At 44.3% G+C, this 20843-nt stretch overlaps 1 protein-coding gene across 1 annotated transcript in view; it reads right to left on the bottom strand.

Moving 5' to 3' along the window:
- The window catches only part of CFAP251 (cilia and flagella associated protein 251), an 81761-nt gene that overhangs the window by 32442 nt on the left and 28476 nt on the right, over nucleotides 1-20843 (bottom strand). The window contains exons 13-16 of the mRNA XM_036768313.1: nucleotides 20427-20600; nucleotides 18804-18988; nucleotides 16472-16586; nucleotides 15691-15854 (exon numbers count right to left, since the gene is read on the bottom strand). Of these exons, the coding sequence (XP_036624208.1) occupies nucleotides 15691-15854; nucleotides 16472-16586; nucleotides 18804-18988; nucleotides 20427-20600 (638 nt within the window). The remainder of the gene's footprint in view (nucleotides 1-15690; nucleotides 15855-16471; nucleotides 16587-18803; nucleotides 18989-20426; nucleotides 20601-20843) is intronic.

Here is a 20843-nt window from a genome sequence, read left to right as displayed (position 1 = left end):
GATCTCTGCCTCAACTGACTTTTGGGTGGTCAGAATTAGCCCCAGCTGGATGCTGTGTTCTTTCCCTCAGGCTTCGTGGAGGGCTGCACAGCAACCTACTCACACAGTGTCCTGTCCTGGTGACCTGTCCCACTCCCTCTGTTCCTTAGTTCTCTGGCCTAATACCAGCAGATCAGAGCCTGCTTTCCCCAGCACCAGAAGTTCAGAGCTTTGTATTATAGCTGGTGCTTTCTGCAGCCCCTAGCAGGCTTTTGCTCTTGAAGGGCTGTCCCCAAGCTGGCTGCTAAGGCCTGAGCAAACTTCCACAGCCTGGAGCCAGATTCTCTACAGCACTAGGGAGGGGGGAAGGGGCTGCAGGGGTGGGTTCTGATGTAAGCAGCTGTTGTATCCTCAGGACTGCTAGTGCAACTTCGATGCTGGTAGTGAGAAGAACACTAAGTGAGCTCAGGGTCAGTGAACTTCAGGTCCTGGGTTTTGGAGTAAGGTTTTTTTTTTTATTTGTAACCTTCTTTTGGATTCTGGGTGTACTAGGTCATGAAATAGCTGAAGTTGTATTATCTTTGGGGCATAATCTCTGTTTTGGAGAGGTGTGCGAATTTATAGGGATTGAAGACGATTTCCAGCCTGCCATCTTATAGCTTATGTGACCCAGAAGTTAGGTAGATTATTTTCATGAATTACTGTGGCCAAAAAAATTATTACCCTAAAACCAAACATGATGAATTTCTCCAAACTTAGATCTTACTGTGTCTCCACTACGGACACATTCTCCATAGCATGTATTAAAAAACCCAATTGCTAGGCCCACACTCGAAACAAGGGTCACTATAGGGATTTATTGGAGTACCACTTTAGTGAAAGACCTTGGAAAATACTGTGAAATTAACTGTTTTGCACCTGGAAACTTGTGAGCTCTTGAGCAGCTTGGTCATCTTACAAATCCTTTCACAAGTCCTACTCCAATTGCTCATTGTGGTAGGGAAGTGTTTCTGGCTTCTCCAAAGCTGTCATTGGAGCATAGTCTCCTGCACATTCTAGCATAGTGCAATGGGCATTTTCTCTGACTGTCCATCAGGCCTGGGACACTCTCCCTCCTCAACCCCACTTACTGACTTCTCTGGCTTCCTTTTAAATCCCAAGTAAAAAGCCACCTTTTACAGGAAGACTTTTCTAACCCCTCTTAATTCTAGTGCCTCCTCTCTGTTAATTATTTCCTATTTATCCTGTACGTAGCTTGTTTGTATGCATTTGTTTGCATGTTATCTCTCCTGTTAGACTGTAAGTTCCTTGAAGGCAGGGACTGTCTTTTGCCTCTTTCTGTATCTCCAATTCTTAGCACAGTGCCTGGCACACAGAAGGTACTAAATAAATGTTTATTGATTGATTGGAATAGCTTTGAGGATGGGCCCAGACCAGCCTAGCTAAGTACAGGCAGAATCATTGCCAGTAGGCTGGCCACTTGGTGATTTCTTGGCCATGGCAACTCATGAAACAAAGAAAAATACAAAATAATCCTCAGTCTTGCATGGCTCCCTTACACTTCTGTAGTGATGGTGGGTGAATAGCAGAAGAAATAGTAGAAGATGAGGCAGAGGGTGCTAATAATCAGAAAGCTTTCAGACCATCGAAAAATATTAACTTAGCTGTTGGTGTACAAAACGTGAGAACCTTGTCAAAAGACTAAAAATGGACATTTAAGAACTAAACTGTACCAGCCTTGATGTTCTCACTATAATGAAATTGGAAGGTATGTACAAGTTGTGGTTAAATGGAAAGTTGGTTCATAGATTTTCCTTAGAGAGGCAAATAAAGGAGTTGAGGAAATTATATCCAAAGGCAACAAGAAACTTATTAAATAAGACATTTGATCATTTCATATTGTGATGCTCAAGATGAGTTTCTGCAATCACACAACCAGGTCACCATGAAAATACAGCTTATGTGCCAACATCTGTTGTAAAGGATGAAGAAATTCTAGGAAGAATTCAATAATCAACACAGATTCAAAGATTATTAAGTAAGATTTCAATGTAAAGGTGGGCATAGGTAAAGACGACAAAAATGTTTGGAAAGTTTTTTGAGTCCAGAATGAGAGAAGCTGAAAACTCACAGACCACTTGTAGGCCATGTCAAATGAGGATGGGTTGAAGGAGCTACATATAATTAACTTTGGATAAGTGAAGACACTATCTTCAAGTATTTGGAGGGCTGTTATGTGGAGGAGGGAGGAGACATGTTCTATTGGGTCCCAGAGGACAGAACCAGGAGCATGGGGGGAAGCTGCCAAGAGGCCAGTTCAGGCCAGATCCCAAGAAGAGCTTCCTAACCATCACAGCTGCCCCAAATTGGAATGGGCTCCTTTGGGATGTGGTGGGACCCCTCCCTGGAGATCTTCAAGCAGACGCCTGATGGCTACTTGTCTGCTATGTTCTAGCAGAAATTCCTTTCAGATGTGGATCAGGACAGATGGTGTGAGATCCCTGCACTCGTCAGACTCTGTGATTCCTCGATGATAAGGAAGAGATGGAAGTACACTGGAGTCTTAGTAACACTATGAAATGCATCAGGCCTAGTAATAGACTTCATATATCTTCTTACATTTCTCTAAATTCTTCATATTTGTCATTCCTACTCCTTTTTCATTATGTCTCTTGATGTTCTTGACCTTTCCATCTTCCAAATGAGTTTTGCCATTATTTTGACGACTTTTATTCCTTTCACAATCTGATTGGTTTAGCACTAAATCAACTCAAACACTGTCATTACTTTTTGTTATATTGGCAAAGCCCAGCTTTCTAGTTATTTTTATATATTAACATATCTATATATTTATACATACTCCCAATCATTGGTATGTTTAATATTTTATATATTTATGTATTATAGATTTTTATAAATAAAATTCCTTTATTCATATAAAATTATTTTGTAGTTGTATTTCTACAAGTTTTATGCATGTCTAGGTAGCTTATTTCAGATATTAAATACATTTTATTTTGACTCCTACATTTTCTATTTGTGAAGCTGACTTTTTTTTAAAAAACTTAAGTATACAACATTACATTTAGCCCTATTTAATTTCATCTGATAAATTTGACCCAATTCTCTAGCCTATCAATATCTTTTTGGATCCTAACTCTGTCATGCAACATGTTAGCTATCCCTCCCAAATCCGTGTCACATGCAAGTCTGGTAATTTCTTCATCTAGATCACTGTTATAAATAGCATACAGGGTCTCTATTGGAGACCTCTTTCTAAGCTGACACTCACCAACTCATGGCTATGCTGGGTCTGGCCCTTCAACCAGACTCCTGCAACCACCTAAGTGTACTCTATTATAGTCCATATTTCTCTGTCTCAGTCACAAGAAGAACATAAGACACCTTATTAATTGTATTACAGAAATCGAGGTGATATCAGATTGGATAACATGACAAAGCAGGAAAATAATAAATGTTGGAGAAGATGTGGGAAAACTGGAACACTAATGCTTTGTTGGTGGAGCTGAACTGATTCAACCATTCTGGAGAGCAATTTGGAACTATGCACAAAGGGCTATAAAACTGTGCATACCCTTTGCCCCAGCAATACCACTTCTAGGGCTGAATCCCAATGACATCATAAAAAAAGGGAAAAGGACCTACATGTACGAAAACATTTAAAGCAGCTCTTTTTGTAGTGGCCAAGAATTGGAAACCAAGGGGATGCCCCATCATTTGGGGAATGGCTGAACAGGTTGTGGTATATGAATGTAATGGAATACTATTGTTCCAAAAGAAATGACAAGCAGGCGGATTTCAGAAAAACCTAGAAAGACTTGCATGAACTGATGCTGAGTGAAGTGAGCAAGATCAGAACACTGCATACAGTAATGGTAATGTTGTGCAATGACCAACTTTGATAGACTTAACTCTTCTCAGCAATGCAATGATTTAAGACCACTCCAAAAGATTCATGATGGAAAATGCCATCCATATCCAGAAAAAGAACTATGGAGTCTGAATGCAGATTGAAGCAGACCATTTTCTCTTTTTTTGTTTTTTCTTTCTTATAGTTTTTCCCTTTTGTTCTGATTCTTCTTTCACAACATGACTAACATGGAAATATATTTAATACGATTGTACCTGTATAGCCTGTAGCAGTTTGCATGCCGTCTTGGGGAGAACTCAAAATCTTATAAAAGTGAATGTTGAAAACTAAAAATTAATTAATTAATAAAAAAAAATCTAGGTGAACTATCATTACACCATTCTTGGATCTGCTTGTCTAGTAACCCTGTCTAAAGAGAAAATGAGGTTAGTCTGGCAGGATTTTTTTCTTGATAAAACTTTGCCAGCACTTTGAGATTGTTTCTTTTTCTAGAGGTTTACAGTGTCCATCCCTTTAATGAAACATTCTAAAATTTTATCAGGAATTGATACTAAAATCATTCATCTATAATTTGAAGATTCCAATTTTTTCCTTTTTTGGAAACTCAGTGCATTTGCCCTTTGGCAGTGCTGTGGCACCTCTCTTGTCTCTATAACCTTTCAAACATCACTGAAGTTGCCCCTTGGCCAGCATGTGGACCAGGTCTTCCAGCAATCTGGGCTAAGGCACATTTGGCCATAGTGATTTGAACTCGTTAAGGATAACTGCATTCTCTCTTACTAGCTCCCTAACTTTCTACTCTCTATTATTTATTTTCATTCTGTCTTTTCCAGTCCAAAGGTCATTCTCAAGTCTCCTCTCCTGGACTATCCACCCAGGAAATGCCTGTTGATTGTGGATATCCCCCAAGACTCTGCCCTCTGCACCATTTCACTTGGTGATCTCATCAGCTCCCATGATTTCAGCTTCTATCTCGATGAAAACGATCCTCAGATCTGTTTGAACCTAACCTCCCTCCTGACCTCTCCTTTCACGTCTCCAACTGCCTGTTGGGCATTTAAAACTGTATTATCTTGTAGAGATCTTAAGCTCAACATTTTCCCAAACTGAACTCCTTATCTTCCCTCTCCCCCTGCCCCTAACCCCTTCCCTCTTCCTGACAGAGAACTCTTTTATTCCTGAAAGGACAGCACCATCCTCTTGGTCACTCAGGCTCAAAGCATGGGGTCAGCCTCATCTCTTAATTCTCTCCTATCCTCTATAAAGAATCCACCTTCATGGGGCAGCTAGGTGGAGCAGTGAGCACCGGTCCTGGAGTCAGGAGGACCTGAGTTCAAATTTGATACTTATTAGCTGTGTGACCTTGGGCGAGTCACTTAACCCCAATTGCCCTGCTTTCCCCCCCTCCAAAAAAAAAATCCACTTTCACAACACCACCCTTTCATGCCCTCTTCTCTGACACTGCCACCACCTTGGTCTAGGACCTCATCACCTCCGCTGTCAAACTGATCTTCCTAAAGCACACAAGTCTGATCGTGCCATCCCTCTATTCAATCAACTCAAACAACTCCCCAACAATTCTGTTTGGCTTTTAAATCCTCTCTAACCTAGCCCCCTCCTAGATTTCCAAGACTTTGTGTAACTTACACCCTCCCATGCACCCTGTGATCCGGTGCCACTGGCCTTCTTGCTGTGCCTCACACTGGACACTCCGTCTCTCAGTTCCAGGTGTCTTCTCTGGCCGTACCCCACCCCTGGAAGGCTCTCCCTCCTCATCTCTGCCTCCTGGCTTCCTTCAAGTTTCAGCTAAAATCTGACTCTCCCAAGCCTCCTTCATGTAAGTGCCTTCCCTCTGTTGATTATTTCCAATTTATCTCACATAGATGCTGTTTTTCATGTTGTCTCTCCCATTGGACTGTGATCTCCTTGAGGGCAGGGACTTCTTTTACCTTTCTTTGTATCCCCAGTGCTTAGCACAGTCCCTGGCACATAGCAGGCACTTAATAAATGCCTGCTGACTTGTCAACTTGACTTGGATTCCCCATAGTCATCTCACATTGGACATGTCCAAAACAGAACTCGTTACTTTTCTTCCCAAACCCTCTCCTCTCTAAACTTCCTGATTAGTGCTAAGGCCACGATCATCCTCCCAGACCCACAGCCTTGGTGTCATCCTCATCTCCTCATCCTTGCTTACCCCTCACATCCAGTCTGTTGATAAATCTTGTTCCTGCCCTCTGGCATCTCTCCCATCCACCCCCTCCTCTCCATCCACAGCCACCACCCTAGTGCAGGCCCCCATGATGGTCTAGTTGACCTCCCTGCCTTCCTTCTCTCTCCACTCCATCCAGCCTTCACTTGGCTGCCACAATTATTGTTCTAAAGCTCAGGTCTGACCACATCCCCCCATCCCCCTCAACGAGCTCTCCTGATTTCCAGGATCAGATATGAGGTTCTCTGTTTGGTATTTCCAGCTCCTCACAGTTTGCCCCTTACTACCTCTCCAGCTACACTGACCTCCTGGTAACTCCTCTAACAGGACAGTTTCTCTCTAGCCTCCACACCTTTGCACTATCTGTCCCCCATGCCTGGAATGCCTCCCTCTTCATCTCTGCCTCTGTTTCCTTCAAGATTCAGCTCAAATCCCATCTTCTATAGGAGGCCACTGCTGATCCCTCCCTTTTCAGATTGCATTTACCTACCCTGTCACTATCTGCGTACAGGTACCTATTCACACATGGTCTCCCCCCTCCAAATGCATGCTCCTTGAGAACAAGGAGGGGTTTTTGTCTTTCTCTATAGCCAGTGTGGTCACACTGTGTGTTCTTAATGACCACTGAGTGACCGGCTGACTTTGTCAAACTCCTCTATCTCCTCTTTATCTCCTGGGGGTTTCTGTTTCCCCGATCACCACTGAGATGCTTTCTGTCCTTCTTCCCCTTGGATGCCCACGCATCCCCACAAGTCCTGCCTTTCCCTAGGCTGCGTCTCTGCAGCTTCATCCTTGCAGAGCGATGACCATGAGGCCTGCTCCATTGAGTCTCCGGGATGTCTATGTGAGGTCAGCCTCCTCTCTCCACTTGGGGTTCCTCTTGATTATTACCCACCCTTTGTACACTGGAGCTCAGAGGAGTTTGATTTCTGGTTCTGTTCTTGGGTTTTGTCACCTGAGTTTCTGGCTGGCCCCACTGCCATCCTTCTGCTCGCTGGGAATCTAGAGGCAGTTGTTTTTTCTTTCCCTTTCCTTTTCAGTTTATAGCCTGTTGATTTTTATCTAGAAGGGTTGATTTGATTATTTGTTTTGGTTTTTTTGCTTCCTTTTTGTGACACAAATGTTGAACATATTAAGAGACCAAAGCTAGCTTCTAAGTGCTAATTAATTAATAAAGAACTTTTGTCACACAAATAAAATTAAACTAAAATTTTATCCTGCTGGGATCCTCTCCAATCACTGTGAAGAGATGTGCATCAAGAGTTTTATTTCTTTAAACTTTGACTCTCTGGCCTTTAGATACTGACGTGGTGGGGGTGGGGGTGGGGAACGACTGTAGTCTCTCCCTAGAGCTTCAAGAGATCCAACTTTAAATAAGCTACATTTCTAGGTAAAGGCAAACTGCTATTACTCAGAGGCTTCTACCACAGTGCCCTGCCATACCACAGGACTTACAGCCAGAAGTGACTGCAGGGATCGACTCAGTCAGAGTTTCTTCACTTTTTTGTTTCCTGGACCTCTTTGGCGATTAGTTGGGTGAAGCCCATGGACCCCTTCTCAGAGTCACATTTTTAAATGCATAAAATAAACTACAGAGGATTGCAAAGGAAACCCATTATATTGAAATACATTTACCAAATATCATCATTGAGAACTGATTAAGCACTATGTGACAGGCACAGGGTTATTTTAAGGTTTCAAAGAAAGGCAAAAACAGGAACCTGCTTTTAAGGTGCTTACAATAGAACTGGGAAGTAAACAGGCAAACAACTATTTACATCTGAGATATTTACAATGTGAATAAACAGGAGGTAATCTCAGAGGGAAGGCACTGGCAGGTGCGAAGATCAGGGAAGGCCTCTCCAAGAAGATGGGGTTTGAGCAGAATCTGGAAGGAAGCCAGTAGGAAGAGGTGATGAAGGCGATGAGTTCAAGCACAGGGGACAGCCAGTGAAAAGGGGGCACAGCAAGAAGGTGAGTGTTGTTGGATGGTGGAGCATGTGTTGGGAGTGAGAAAGGAAGGATGAAAAAGGTAGCAGGGGGCCAGGTTGGGAAGAGCATTAAAAGTCAAGCAGAAGATTTTATATTGGATCCTGGAGGCGACAGGGAGCCAGTGGAGTTTACTGAGGAGGGGGAGTGGTGTGGTCATACCTAAACCTTCAACACCCTTTGAGTGGAAGTTGAGTTAGAGTGGGAAGAGAGCCCACTAAGGAGGTTACTGGTATAGCCCAGGACTGAGGGGACGCGCAGCCTGCACCATGATAGAGACTGTGTGAGAGGAGAGAAGGAGATGTGTGGGAGAGACAGCAGTAGAACCACGAAGACTCACAACAGACTGGGATGGATTGGAGTGAGGAGTCATGGATGATACTGAGGATTCAAGCCTGGGTAACTGGGAGGATGATGGTGCCTTTGACAATAAGGGAGAAAGGAGGGCTTGGAGGTTAAGATGATAATTTTTTTTACATAGAGAATTGCTTTATTGATGCAAAAATTATTATAACTACACTGTAAAATAACAAGACACGTAAAGAATACACTGGTGGCAAGTCAACGTCATCGATGGTTGAAAGAAGATTCAAAGCTGATTCCAACGGTTCAGACTCCCATGTCATGAAAGGCCAGAGTACAGGTAAGGGTAGTGCCTTTGACAATAAGGGAGTAGGGGAGGCTTGAGGCTTAAGATAGTGAGTTCTGTTATGTACGTGTGTACGGGATATCCAGATCAAGATATCAAATCAGACGTTGGTGATGTGACACTAGAGGTTGGGAGAGAGGTTAGGGCCAGATAACCAACGGGAGCATCATTTCCATAGAGATTGTATTGGAATCCAGGAAGCTGATGAGATCATCCAAGGAGATAAATAGGGGAAGAGAAGAGCGCCCAATGCATGGCCTTGGGTGACACTCACGCAGTGAGTGGGTTGTGATGTGGGTAAAGATCTATGTTTAAAAGACCGAGAAGTCAGACAGGAGGGGGAACTGGGAGAGAACAATGTCACAGAAACCTAGAGGGGAGCGAGTACTCGTGAGAAGAAGGCTGCATGAGGCTATTAGATTTGGCCATTGGGAGATCTTTGGTAACTTTGGAGAGGGTGGTTTCAGCTGAAAGATGAGGCTGAAAGCCAGGCTGGGGGGTGGGGGGGTGGGGGTTTGGGTGAGAGGAAGTGGAAACCCAGCTAGTAGATGGCTTTAAACCCAGGCTAAGAACCTCAGATCTAAGCCAATCCAGTCACTTTACACATAAAGAATCTGGGGCCCAAAGAGGGGAAGGGATTTCCCAAAAGAAATAGAGAAAAAAGAATTAGGGTTGGGACTTGAATCTCACCCTTCAGGTTACAATTCCACGCTCTTTCCCTAAAATTGCTTCCATGCATCCATCCCTCCATCATGCATCCAGTTATTAATTAATGAGACCAAATCAGATCATGCCTCTAAGGTGCTCTAAGCACAGTGCCTGGCACACAGTAGGTGCTTAACAGATGCTTGCTCCCTTCCTCTATAGTAAGTGGCTCTGTGCACTCAGTGGGGCGCTGGACCACAGCCTGGTCCCCATCTGGTAGAGGCTGAAGATGTAGTATCCTCCTTCAGGTTCTATGTTTAAATGGACTTATTTGCAAGGTCAAAAATATCATGTCTCTAAGCCACTTGTCTGCTCACCGTTCTTCCCTCTATTCTCATTACAACTCTCAGTACCCCGCAGAGGGAGTTTGGATTAGAAGCCAGGAAGAGTTTCTTGGAAAACAGGGAGGTTTTTGCCTTCTGCACTGTCCCCTGATATAAAGCTGATGGAGAGAGGCCCACCTGACAAATGGGAGCAGAACACAAGGCTGGCTTAAACTCAGGGGCAGACACTTGCTCCTGAGTCTGTTCTTCTTCCCTGTGGCTGTTTACTGGACAAAACCAGTTGATTTAGAGGCTGAGGGGAGAAGTGGCTCCTTTCCCTAACTCCATACTTTGGTGAATTTGGGACCTCATCACCATGGGCACCCTTCCCAAGTACACCTACTGCAACCCATCCGTGGTCATCCTGTACCACAGCCTCCCATAAACGCTACAGAGCAAGAAGGGCCCTACTCCACTCTCTTAGCTTTGCACAAATACAAATGCACACCAATGGACCATGCAGGGTGTCCATTAGTCATCCCTCAGTGCCGTCCCAGGACAGGCAAGCCTCCTTGTCCTGTCTTTCTGACCATGACCTGCATACCACTGGTCCTTCACAACATATTATAGCTTGCTCTCATGCCCAACACACCTCTTTTCATGACTTTTCTGTGTGTGTCAATTTAAATTCTTTACATTTAATTCTTAGAATAAAAGATTTAACACTGCAAGGTCAAAGGGTGTGAACAAACAGTCCCCCCCTCAAATTGCAAGCTGTTAATAAGAAGAATAAAGGGTGCCCCAAATAACTAGCGAAAAGAGAAACACAAATGACACCTCTAAGATTTTGCCTCACATCTAGCAAAGTGGCCAAGATGACAAACAGTGGGAACAGTCGCTTTTGGAAAGGGTGTGGAAAGACAGGCAAACACAAGTGAGTTGGTCCAACAGTTCTGGAAAGCAATTTAGAATTACACCAATGGAGTAAATAAAACATCCTGACACTCGGACCTCGAGATTCCACTCCTAGGCACATACTCCATGGAAGTTATGGACAAAAATAAAGGCTCCACACATGCTGAAATATTTATAGCAGACCTTCTGGGGGTGGCAACAAACTAAGACACAAATTAGATGTTCTTTGATGGGGAATGGTTAGAGATTATGGAACATGAATGTAATGAAATATTATCATGCAGTAAGAAATGACAAGACCAATGCATAAAGAAAAACATGGAAAGACTTACAGGAACTGACACAGGGAAGTCAGCAGAGCCTGGGAAACAGTGCATACAATGATGACCACAATGCGATGTAAAGAATGGCCGCCAGATGACAGAAACTCAACGGTGTGAAATTATCAAGGACAAGCTTGGCCGCAAAGAGAGACATGAGAAGAGACCTCCCTCTGCTGCTCTGCACAGGTCAGGGTCTCTGGGTGCAGAACTAGAGATAATGTGAGGGTTTTTTTAGGCACTTGTTTTTCTTTCCTTTAAAAAAAGGTGGAGCCAAGATGGCGGCTGGAAAGTAGGGACTTGCGTGAGCTCCCCGCCAAGTCCCTCCAAAATCCTATAAAAAATGGCTCTGAACAAATCTAGAACTGCAGAACCCATAAAATAGCAGACGGAAGCAGGGCTCCAGCCCAGGACAGCCTGGACAGTGTCTGGGTGAGATCTATTGCGCACGGAGCTGGGAGCGGAGGGGAGCAGAGCCCAGCGTGGGCGGCGGCAGGACCAACCAGACCAGGAGCCGGGCATAACAGGCCCTAGTGCCCTGAATCAGTGAGCTGTGGCAGTTACCAGACTTCTCAACCCACAAACACCAAAGACAACAGAGAAGGTTAGTGGGAAAAGCTGCAGGGAGTGAAAGGAGTTCACGGTTCGGCCACCACCCCAGGGGCAGTGGAGGTGGTGCACCTCTGAGAACAGAACTACAGCTGCAGTTGCTTCTGGCCCCAGGCCCACCTGGTGGGAAGAATTAAGTGGCGGATCAGAGTGAGAGTGCAGGGCCTGCTTAAGATCTGAGTCAGGTCCGGGTTGGAGCTTCTTGGGGAAGGAGGAGTGCTGGTGTGGCAGAGCTGGCTGTATAGAAATAGCTCTGAAAACAACAGCACATCCCCTCAAGCTTGGAACAAAGTACTCTTTACCCTACAAGCAGTCATACCCCCACAAAAAAACTCAAGGGTCAAGTAAGTTGGCTGGGAACATGGCCAGGCAGAGAAAACGGACTCAGATTCAATCTCAGACTTTGGAATCTTTCTTTGGTGACAAAGAAGACCAAAACATACAGCCAGAAAAAGTCAACAAAGTCAAAGAGCCTACATCAAAACCCTCCAAGAAAAACATGAACTGGTGTCAGGCCATGGAAGAGCTCAAAAAGGATTTGGAAAAGCAAGTTAGAGAAGTAGAGGAAAAATTGGGATGAGAAATGAGAATGATGTGAGAAAACCATGAAAAACAAGTCAATGACTTGCTAAAGAATACCCCAAAAATATGGGAAAAAATACCAAAGAAAACAACACCTTAAAAAATAGACTAACTCAAATGGCAAAAGAGCTCCAAAAAGCCAATGAGGAGAAGAATGCCTTGAAAGGCAGAATTAGCCAAATGGAAAAGGAGGTCCAGAAGACCACTGAAGAAAATACTACCTTAAAAATTAGATTGGACCAAGTGGAAGCTACTGACTTTATGAGAAATCAAGATATTATAAAACAGAACCAAAGGAATGAAAAAGTGGAAGACAATGTGAAATATCTCATTGGAAAAACCACTAACCTGGAAAATAGATCCAGGAGAGATAATTTAAAAATCATTGGACTACCTGAAAGCCATGATCAAAAAAAGAGCCTAGATATCATCTTTCAAGAAATTATCAAGGAGAATTGCCCTGATATTCTGGAGCTAGAGTTAGAAATTGAAAGAATCCACCGATTGCCTCCTCAAATAGATCCCAAAAAGAAAACTCCTAGGAATATTGTTGCCAAATTCCAGAGCTCCCAGATCAAGGAGAAAATACTGCAAGCAGCCAGAAAGAAACAATTTGAGTATTGTGGAAACACAATCAGAATAACATAAGATCTAGCAGCTTCTACATTAAGGGATCGAAGGGCTTGGAATATGATATTCCAGAGGTCAATGGAGCTAGGATTAAAACCAAGAATCACCTACCCAGCAAAACTGAGTATCATGCTCCAAGGCAAAATATGGATTTTCAATAAAATAGAGGACTTTCAAGCTTTCTCAGTGAAAAGACCAGAGCTGAATAGAAAATTTGACTTTCAAACACAAGAATCAAGAGAAGCAGGAAAAGGTAAACAAGAAAAAGAAATCACAAGGGACTTACTAAAGTTGAACTGTTTTGTTTACATTCCTACATGGAAAGATGATGTGCATGATTTATGAGACCTCATTATTAGGGTAGCTGAGCGGAATATGCATATGTGTGTGTGTGTGTATGTATGTGTGTGTGTGTATGTATATATGTATGTGTATATATATAGACAGAGGGCACAGGGTGAGTTGAATATGAAGGGATGATATCTAAAAAAAATAAAATCAAATTAAGGGATTAGAGAGGAATATATTGAGAGAGGGAGAAAGGGAGAGATAGAATGGGGTAAATTATGTTGCATAAAAGTGGCAAGAAAAAGCAGTTCTGTAGGAAGGGAAGAGGGCGCAGGTGAGGGGGTATGAGTGAATCTTGCTCTCATCAGATTCGACCTGAGGAGGGAATACCATACACAACTGGGTATCTTACCCCACAGGAAAGAAGGAGGAAGAAGATAAAAAAGGGTGGATGATAGAAGGGAGGGCAGATGGGGGAGGAGGTAATCAAAAACAAACACTTTTGAAAAGGGACAGGGTCAAGGGAGAAAACTGAATAAAGGGGGATAGTTTAGGAAGGAGAAAAATATAGTTAGTCTTTCACAACATGAGTATTGTGGAAGGGTTTTACATAATGATTCGCATGTGGCCTATGTTGAATTGCTTGCCTTCTTAGGGAGGGTGGGTGGGAAGGGAAGAGGGGAGAGAATTTGGAACTCAAAGTTTGAAAAACAGATGTTCAAAAACAAAAAAAAAAGTTTTTGCATGCAACTAGGAAATAAGATACACAGGCATTGGGGTGTAGAAATTTATCTTGCCCTACAAGAAAGGAAGGGAAAAGGGGATGGGGGGAGTGGGGTGACAGAAGGGAGGGCTGACTGGGGAATGGGGCAACCAGCATATGTGCCATCTTGGAGTGGGTGGGAGGGTAGAAATGGGGAGAAAATTCGTAATTCAAACTCTTGTGAAAATCAATGCTGAAAACTAAATATATTAAATAAATAACTAGAAACTTAAAAAATTAAATAATTTTTAAAATTTAAAAAGTTCTTTGTTATAGGGGCAGCTTGGTGGTGCAGCGGCTACAGTCTAGAACTTGGAGTTAGGAAGACCTGAGCTCAAATCCTTCCTGGGCAAGTCACTTTCACTTAACCTCTCTGTGCTTCAGACTCCCCATCTGTTAAAATGGGGATAATAGTAATACCTCTCTTGTCAAGTTGTGAGAATCAGATGAGTTAATGTGTGTAAAGTGCTTTGCAAACCTTAAAGCATTATATAAACATTAGTTATTATAAGGGGTCAGTCTCCAGGAATGGGTGTGTGTGTGAGAGATTCAGAGAGAAACACTAGCAAGATGGAAATACATCAATAGAAATCTCTTTTAAAAGAATGAACACTTTCCTTAAAGTGATTAAAAATTTGGACTTCATCCAGACAAATACCTGCCCTGTAAAAGACATCCTCTCCTGGCTTGGTCTGGGACTTCAAGTACCCTTGATCACCAAGGCTGAACATTTACTCTCTATTATATTTGATTTCTTTGGTGTGTGCATTGGACTAGATGGCCACACAAGTCCCTACCAACTCTAAAATTCTGTGCCTACACAAATGTCATGGCTGCCACTAAAAAGAAGTTAGTCACCTGCTGGGAGCTGATGGTGGTTGTTGGATCTGTGGTAAGCACCCAGTCGAGGCTACATCATAAGGTCAAACAAGATGTGTCTAAAGCCCTGTGCCCACCTGAAAGCACAAGATAAATGATGGCTGGCATGATAAATAGTGCAAGTGATGTCAGAAAATTATCCCATGTTCCCCCTGGATTCTTGACCCTTATTAGAATTTTATAAGGTTTAATAATCACATTAGGGTACAGTATGGGTTTGTTCACTGTAACAACAATGCTGTTAGCAGCTGCTGTGGAGATGAAAGACCAACAACAAGAGCACACAAGAGGGCTGGCTAGCACAGATTCTTTGATCTGCTTTTCTAAGGAAAGCAACTTTAAGGGGTTAAAATCTCACTTTAATTAAACATACATATATCATTCACTTAGTTCTGTGAAAAAGTCAGCACTTTGAACTTCAGAGAAAACACAAGCGGAAATTACAAGCAGAAATTATATAAACAGAACAAAATAACACACATCAGCAGACAGGCTTCTGGCTGGCTGTCCAAGACATTACATACATAGTTACCAGAGACAGAAGCACCAACATCTGGGTTTTTCAAAGCCGGGGGCTCCAACGGCTTATCCACAGTCTTGTCTGGTCAAATCACATGACACTCTTCCAGTGAGTGAGTCCCCAAAAGCAAAACGCTAACCTCCGAGTATACATGCCCTTCTTCAGTCAGAGGGCATCAGAACCATGCAACTCAAATCCATGTGACCTAGGCTTTCCTGTGATTTAAGCAGGTCATCAAAGACTCCTGATTCAATTAAAGACTCTTGACTGAAACAAAGGCAAGACTCTCCTTAGTGCCAAGAATCACTCAAACAAAAAAACAACAAAAAGTTCCACTTTGCTTGAAAGGCAAGCATTTGAAAGGCAAGACTCATTAAAGGTACTTGACTGCCTTAGTGCTGAGAAGCACTCCTAAACAAAAAACAAAGGCAAATATCCCACCCTGCTTGCCATCACACTCACCAGCAAGATAGTCCTTGTGTTACCATCACTTACCCTAAATTAATTTCCCACTGTAAGACAGTGTGGTCATCACCTCCTGCAGTGAAGACATAGGTGCCATCATAAGAAACAGTCACGCTGGACACCCCATTTGGGTGGCAAATAATAGCAGCTGTCTTGTGGGGATTACCATCAACTGGCAAGATCTGAAGTCCAACCTGGTAGGAGACAAGAACAGGGCTGGTTTTCTCTCTATTCATGCATTATAACATCAGTCTGTTGGCTCCCTTATCACAAGAGCCAAAGTGGTAATCCAGAGCTCAGGGAGTGTCAAGCCCTTTCCCCTTCCCACCTGCTGCACAGACACCCCAAAGTCAATCCCCTGCCCTCCCACCCCAACACTCTCTACTCTGGTGGTGCCCTTTTAGTCTGAAGAGACACTGTTGCCCTGGAAGTTTTCACCAGGTCATTTGACATGATGATGCTACCTGCCATCGCTAAGCATTATTTCAAAAAAAAGTCAGCCAGGGCATGGGGAAGAAGTTCATACAACTCAGCCTCCACTGACAGTAGCATAAATTTAGAACTAGAAAAAAACTTAAGAAGTCACTGCGCTCAATCCCTCATTTTCCTGATGATGTCACAGGGGCCAAGAGAAATGACATCCCTCCACCAGAATCCTCGGCGAAGTAAGTGGCACAGCAAGGATGGGACGGCTGGCCTTCTGCCCGCAAAGCCTGCCCTCTGTCCATCATTCCACAAGAAGCCTTGCCCTCCTGGGTCCCCTTGATACCGCAGACCACATCCCATCCAGGAGGTCCAGGACAATTCCTACCTTGTCTTTGTTTATAAATGCCAAGTATCGTTGGCGTGAGTCATTTGTGGCTTTCTCTGGGAGGACCAGGACTTGCTCAATGGGTGATCCATAAGTTGGCCCAATTAGCGTCTTTCTGGAGAGACAGAAACAAACAAAAACAAGTTTGTCTATTTTTGTCCCAAAGCTCAAAATGTAAACACATATGGGTGATTCTAAATCTTTGGTGGATTTTAGGCACAATGCCTTTAAAAGGTATAAAGTTCTGTCACTTTGGTCTGAATTTCCCACCAAGGCATTGGGGCATGCATGTACGACTCACCCACTGCCATCTACCATTACTAACAACTACTTCAGAGAAAGCGAGCCAGGTGTGCTGAAGCAGTTACAAAGAGCAAACACTTTGGAGAAACCTTTGTGCAAGAAACAAGGTTTTTAAGAAGTCAGTGATTCTAACGTTCCCCTGTGGTAACTAAGAGAGATGGATATAATGCCTTGGGACAAAGAAGCAGCAAGGCACTGTTCTCTGCCAGCAGCATGAAAGAGAAGCCCCTGCCTCTGAGCGCTTGCTGTTATGACAGACTATGATGTTTTCCATTGTTCTGCTCGTTGGATGTTTTACAGGTGTACTTTGGCCTATGGGATCGAGGGGTTCCTCAAAAATGGTGTGTAAATTAAATTGCTTTAGGTCAAATCACACCTTTCCAGGGCAATCAAACTGCTTTCATTTGGATCCCAGGAGGGTACATGGGAACGTGATAACTACAGCCCAAGGTTGGCCTAAAGGTGACTAAAGGTAACAAACTGACCTCAGGAGATATTTTCCTCATAGATATTGACATTACTGAGCTGCACTAAGATTCAGCAGGACATATGAAATGGAAAACTATAGAAGTACTATAGAAATAGCCCATTTGTCTTCAAAAAAAGCACATGCTAATTGTAAATTACCCTGATCTGTTTATTTAAGGAGCTAACTGAGAGAGCCGCCAAGCCACATTTTGCTTTCCTAGTTTGAATTGCTGGAAGTAATAAACCAGCGGGTTTCTAAAAATCTCTACTGTTTCTACATCACTAATTCAGACTAGTCTTCCCTCCAATTATTCTGAAATGGTTTCTTTATCCCTCTCACCTCCAAGCTGGTTCACCTCCATCATCAGCGGGGGTGAGAGACGAACAACCAACTAAGTGACTCTTGTTCCATGATTAGAAGAGCAACAAGAGCACACAGGGCTAGCCACTAGGAACAGAGGCACTGAGACTGAAATCCCCCCCCGAGCTCTCTGGGTAAATCTTCCTTTCCGAGATTCCTTTCACAAGGCTTTCAGAATGCTCCATCTCTGGGTTTGTGGCCAGTGCCCAGAACAGTGCCTGGCCCATAGCGGACTGACTGGGGTGGGTGGGGGGAACATTGCACTATGTTTCCCTCTTGTCCTCACCCCCTAAAGTGGCTTTTCCTCCCCCCTCCTCTTGGCTTCTACCAGCTGCCATTAAAGCATATTTGGATGTGAGTTTTTACAGGCTGTGCCAGAGATGAGCTGGTGCATCCACATCCATCTCCAGGGGCAGCAGGCAGGCATCACTTGCCCCTAGAAGGCTGATGGGAGGTGATCAGTGGAGAGGGAGGGGCTCCCCACAGCCATGAAGTCACAGATCACGTTCTTTTACAGACCATGTCCTGGCCCCAGGAGCCCAGGAAGTCTTCATTCTTGGAAGACTTGTGTCTTGGCTGACACTCTGTGAAAGAAACAGAGAGCGGCTGGAATGCTGGGCTTGGAGCTCAAGGAGCCCGGTGCCATGATCTTCCTGTGGGCACATCTTAGCTAGCTGATGCTAGGCCTTGGCTGTCTCTGTCAAACGAGGGCATCTGGTCCCCCGATGTCCAGTACAGCCCATCAGCTGCTAGAGCCAGGCCCCACCCACTATGGCTGCCTGGTCTTCTGGGGCTGCTGTGGGTCATTCTTCTTTCTTCTCTCTTCCCTAGGGCCTCATCTCTTTCTCATTCCAGCAGCTACCAAAACCAGAGTCCAAGGCTCTCTGTGGGGGTGTAAAGCAAGTGAGGACCACCCCCCAGCAGTCCTGGGAGCCCTGGAAGCATGGGCAACTGACCGCCAGCATCAATATTCAGGCGGCATATTCTGCAGCCTCCTTCTTGGAGGGAGCCCCAAGGGAGCCATTTCCCTCATTCCTATTCTACAGCACTAAAAGGGCCCTAATTCTTCCCAAACTGAGAAGTTTGCTCTGGACTCAGCAGCAGCAGGATGAGGTGCCAACAGCCTCACCTCCCCGAGGTGCTGGGGCTGGGAGTGATCACCTGGGAAGGAAGATCCTGTCTGTGGATGCTCCTGGTTACCTGCACATCTTTGTGGTGGAATTAAACAGCTTCACTTTGTACACGCTGTTGCAAATGAGCAAGAAGGACTCTCGGGTGATGGGCGGGTACCAAACCATACACTTGGGGATGGCTTCCTGGTCCGTGCGATGGATGTCCAGGACCTCCAGGTGGTCCTTGGTGCTGTTGAGGAGATCATACTCTATCTGCAAAGGAAGCCCAGCACCGTCACGAAGTCAAGCAGGGAAGGGTGAACTGGCAAGGGGAGCTCTGGAGCGTTCCCCACAATCTTGGCGCCATTGACTCTGGGGGCCATTCAAGGTGGATGAATTTCTAAATTCCTAAGAAGGGTCACAATAAAAACTATCTTTGGCTGTCACCCCCCAATCTAGGGAGATGGCTACCTTGTCTACATCCCTGGTCCTAGAGGAAAGGGCAGCGAACCAGCATTAATTAGTCACCAGATATGTGCCAGGAACTGCACTAAGTAGTTTTGGTTTGTTTTTAACAAATATTATCTCATTGGATCCTCACAACAACTCTGGGAGGCAGGTGCTACTACTACCCCCTTTAAACAGACGAGGAACTGAAGCAGATGGAGGTTAGGTTTGAACTCCAGGCCCAGGGCGCTAACTACTGTGGCACCTGTAGCTCACATTGAGAGAGCACTTAAAGGTTTACAAAGCCCTTTACACACACAAATCCTGGGAAACAGCTACTGTAGGTAACACACCCATTTTAGAGGTGAAGAAATTGAGGCTCAGAAAGATCCAGTGACTTGCCCATGATCACACTGCTAACAAGAGGTGAGGCTGGAATCCAGATCTCTCTTGACTCAGCCCTTGGTCTTTCTATTATTTTATGTCACTTTTCAAACATCAAGGTCTATAATAAACCACTATGGTGAATAATCCATCCCAACATTATCGTAGAAGAGGTAGCACCAGGACCCCTGAGAAGACAGCCCCACTTCCACATCAGTCAGTAGGCATTTGTTAAGAGCCTACCGCATGCCAGGCCCTGTGCTAAGCGCTGCCGGGGATACAAAAAGAAGCAAAAGACAGTCCCTGCCCTCAAGGAGTTTGTGATCTAACAGGGTAAACAACATGCAGATAAACTGTACGAATAAGCTACAGACACTCGGGATCAATAAGAAATGATTAGGAGAGGGGAGGTCCTGGATTTGAAAGAGTTGTTGACAGAATCCCCTACACTGATGGAACAGGGAGAACAAAATTCACTTTCACGGGCTTTCCAATTTCCTTCTCAGAATTCAGAAGGCCAAGGTCTCTTCACAAACATCTCAGTGGAAAGCTAGAAGCTTTCCATTCTTAGCTCTTCTATTTACTATCCGTGACCTTGAGCAAATCTCTGAAGCTCCCTGGGCCTCAGGCTATCCATCTATAAAATAAGCTGTCAGACTGGATGGTGTCTGAGGTCCTACCAGCCTATAACAGGGGTGAGAAACCCGTGGTCTTACTTGAGGACCCAGAGGGCCACATGTGGCCTTGAAGCCGCAGTTTCCCTACCCCTGCCTTTCTTCCCAAACTTCAGCCCAGCAAAGGCCCCTGTGAGCAGTGTCCCCCTCATTTCAACGAGAAGCTCTAGGAGACTCACCAAAGGAGCAAGCAGATGATCACTTACCAGCAATCTGTCCTTGCCAAGGCTGAGGAGCCTGGGCTCGTGGCTGTCCAGCTGAACTCCAAACAGCAAACTCTGGATTTTTTTGTGGTGAGAATGAAGTCTTGCTAAGTATTCCCAGACCTTTTCTCCATTTTTTACCATTACCTTGTAAACTGCCACAGTAAAATTTACATCCTGAATGAGAATAGAAGAATTCAAATCATTCTCAAAATCTGCGGGTTTTCCTGTCATCATTTATAAGTCCAACGCACATTTTAACAACTCAAGAATTCTCATCATTGCTCTAACCCCAATGTCACCTTTTCAGAATGTTTTATCAGCGAAATGGCCTTCGCCTTCATCAGTCTCAGTACAGTTAACAGAAAACTCTCCTTGGCGATGGACCAAGCACAAGCATTTACTAAGCCCCTACTGTGT

Source organism: Trichosurus vulpecula, chromosome 1 (assembly GCF_011100635.1).
Source record: "Trichosurus vulpecula isolate mTriVul1 chromosome 1, mTriVul1.pri, whole genome shotgun sequence".
Classification (NCBI taxonomy): Eukaryota; Metazoa; Chordata; class Mammalia; order Diprotodontia; family Phalangeridae; genus Trichosurus; species Trichosurus vulpecula.
This window is presented reverse-complemented; position numbering and strand designations above follow the sequence as displayed.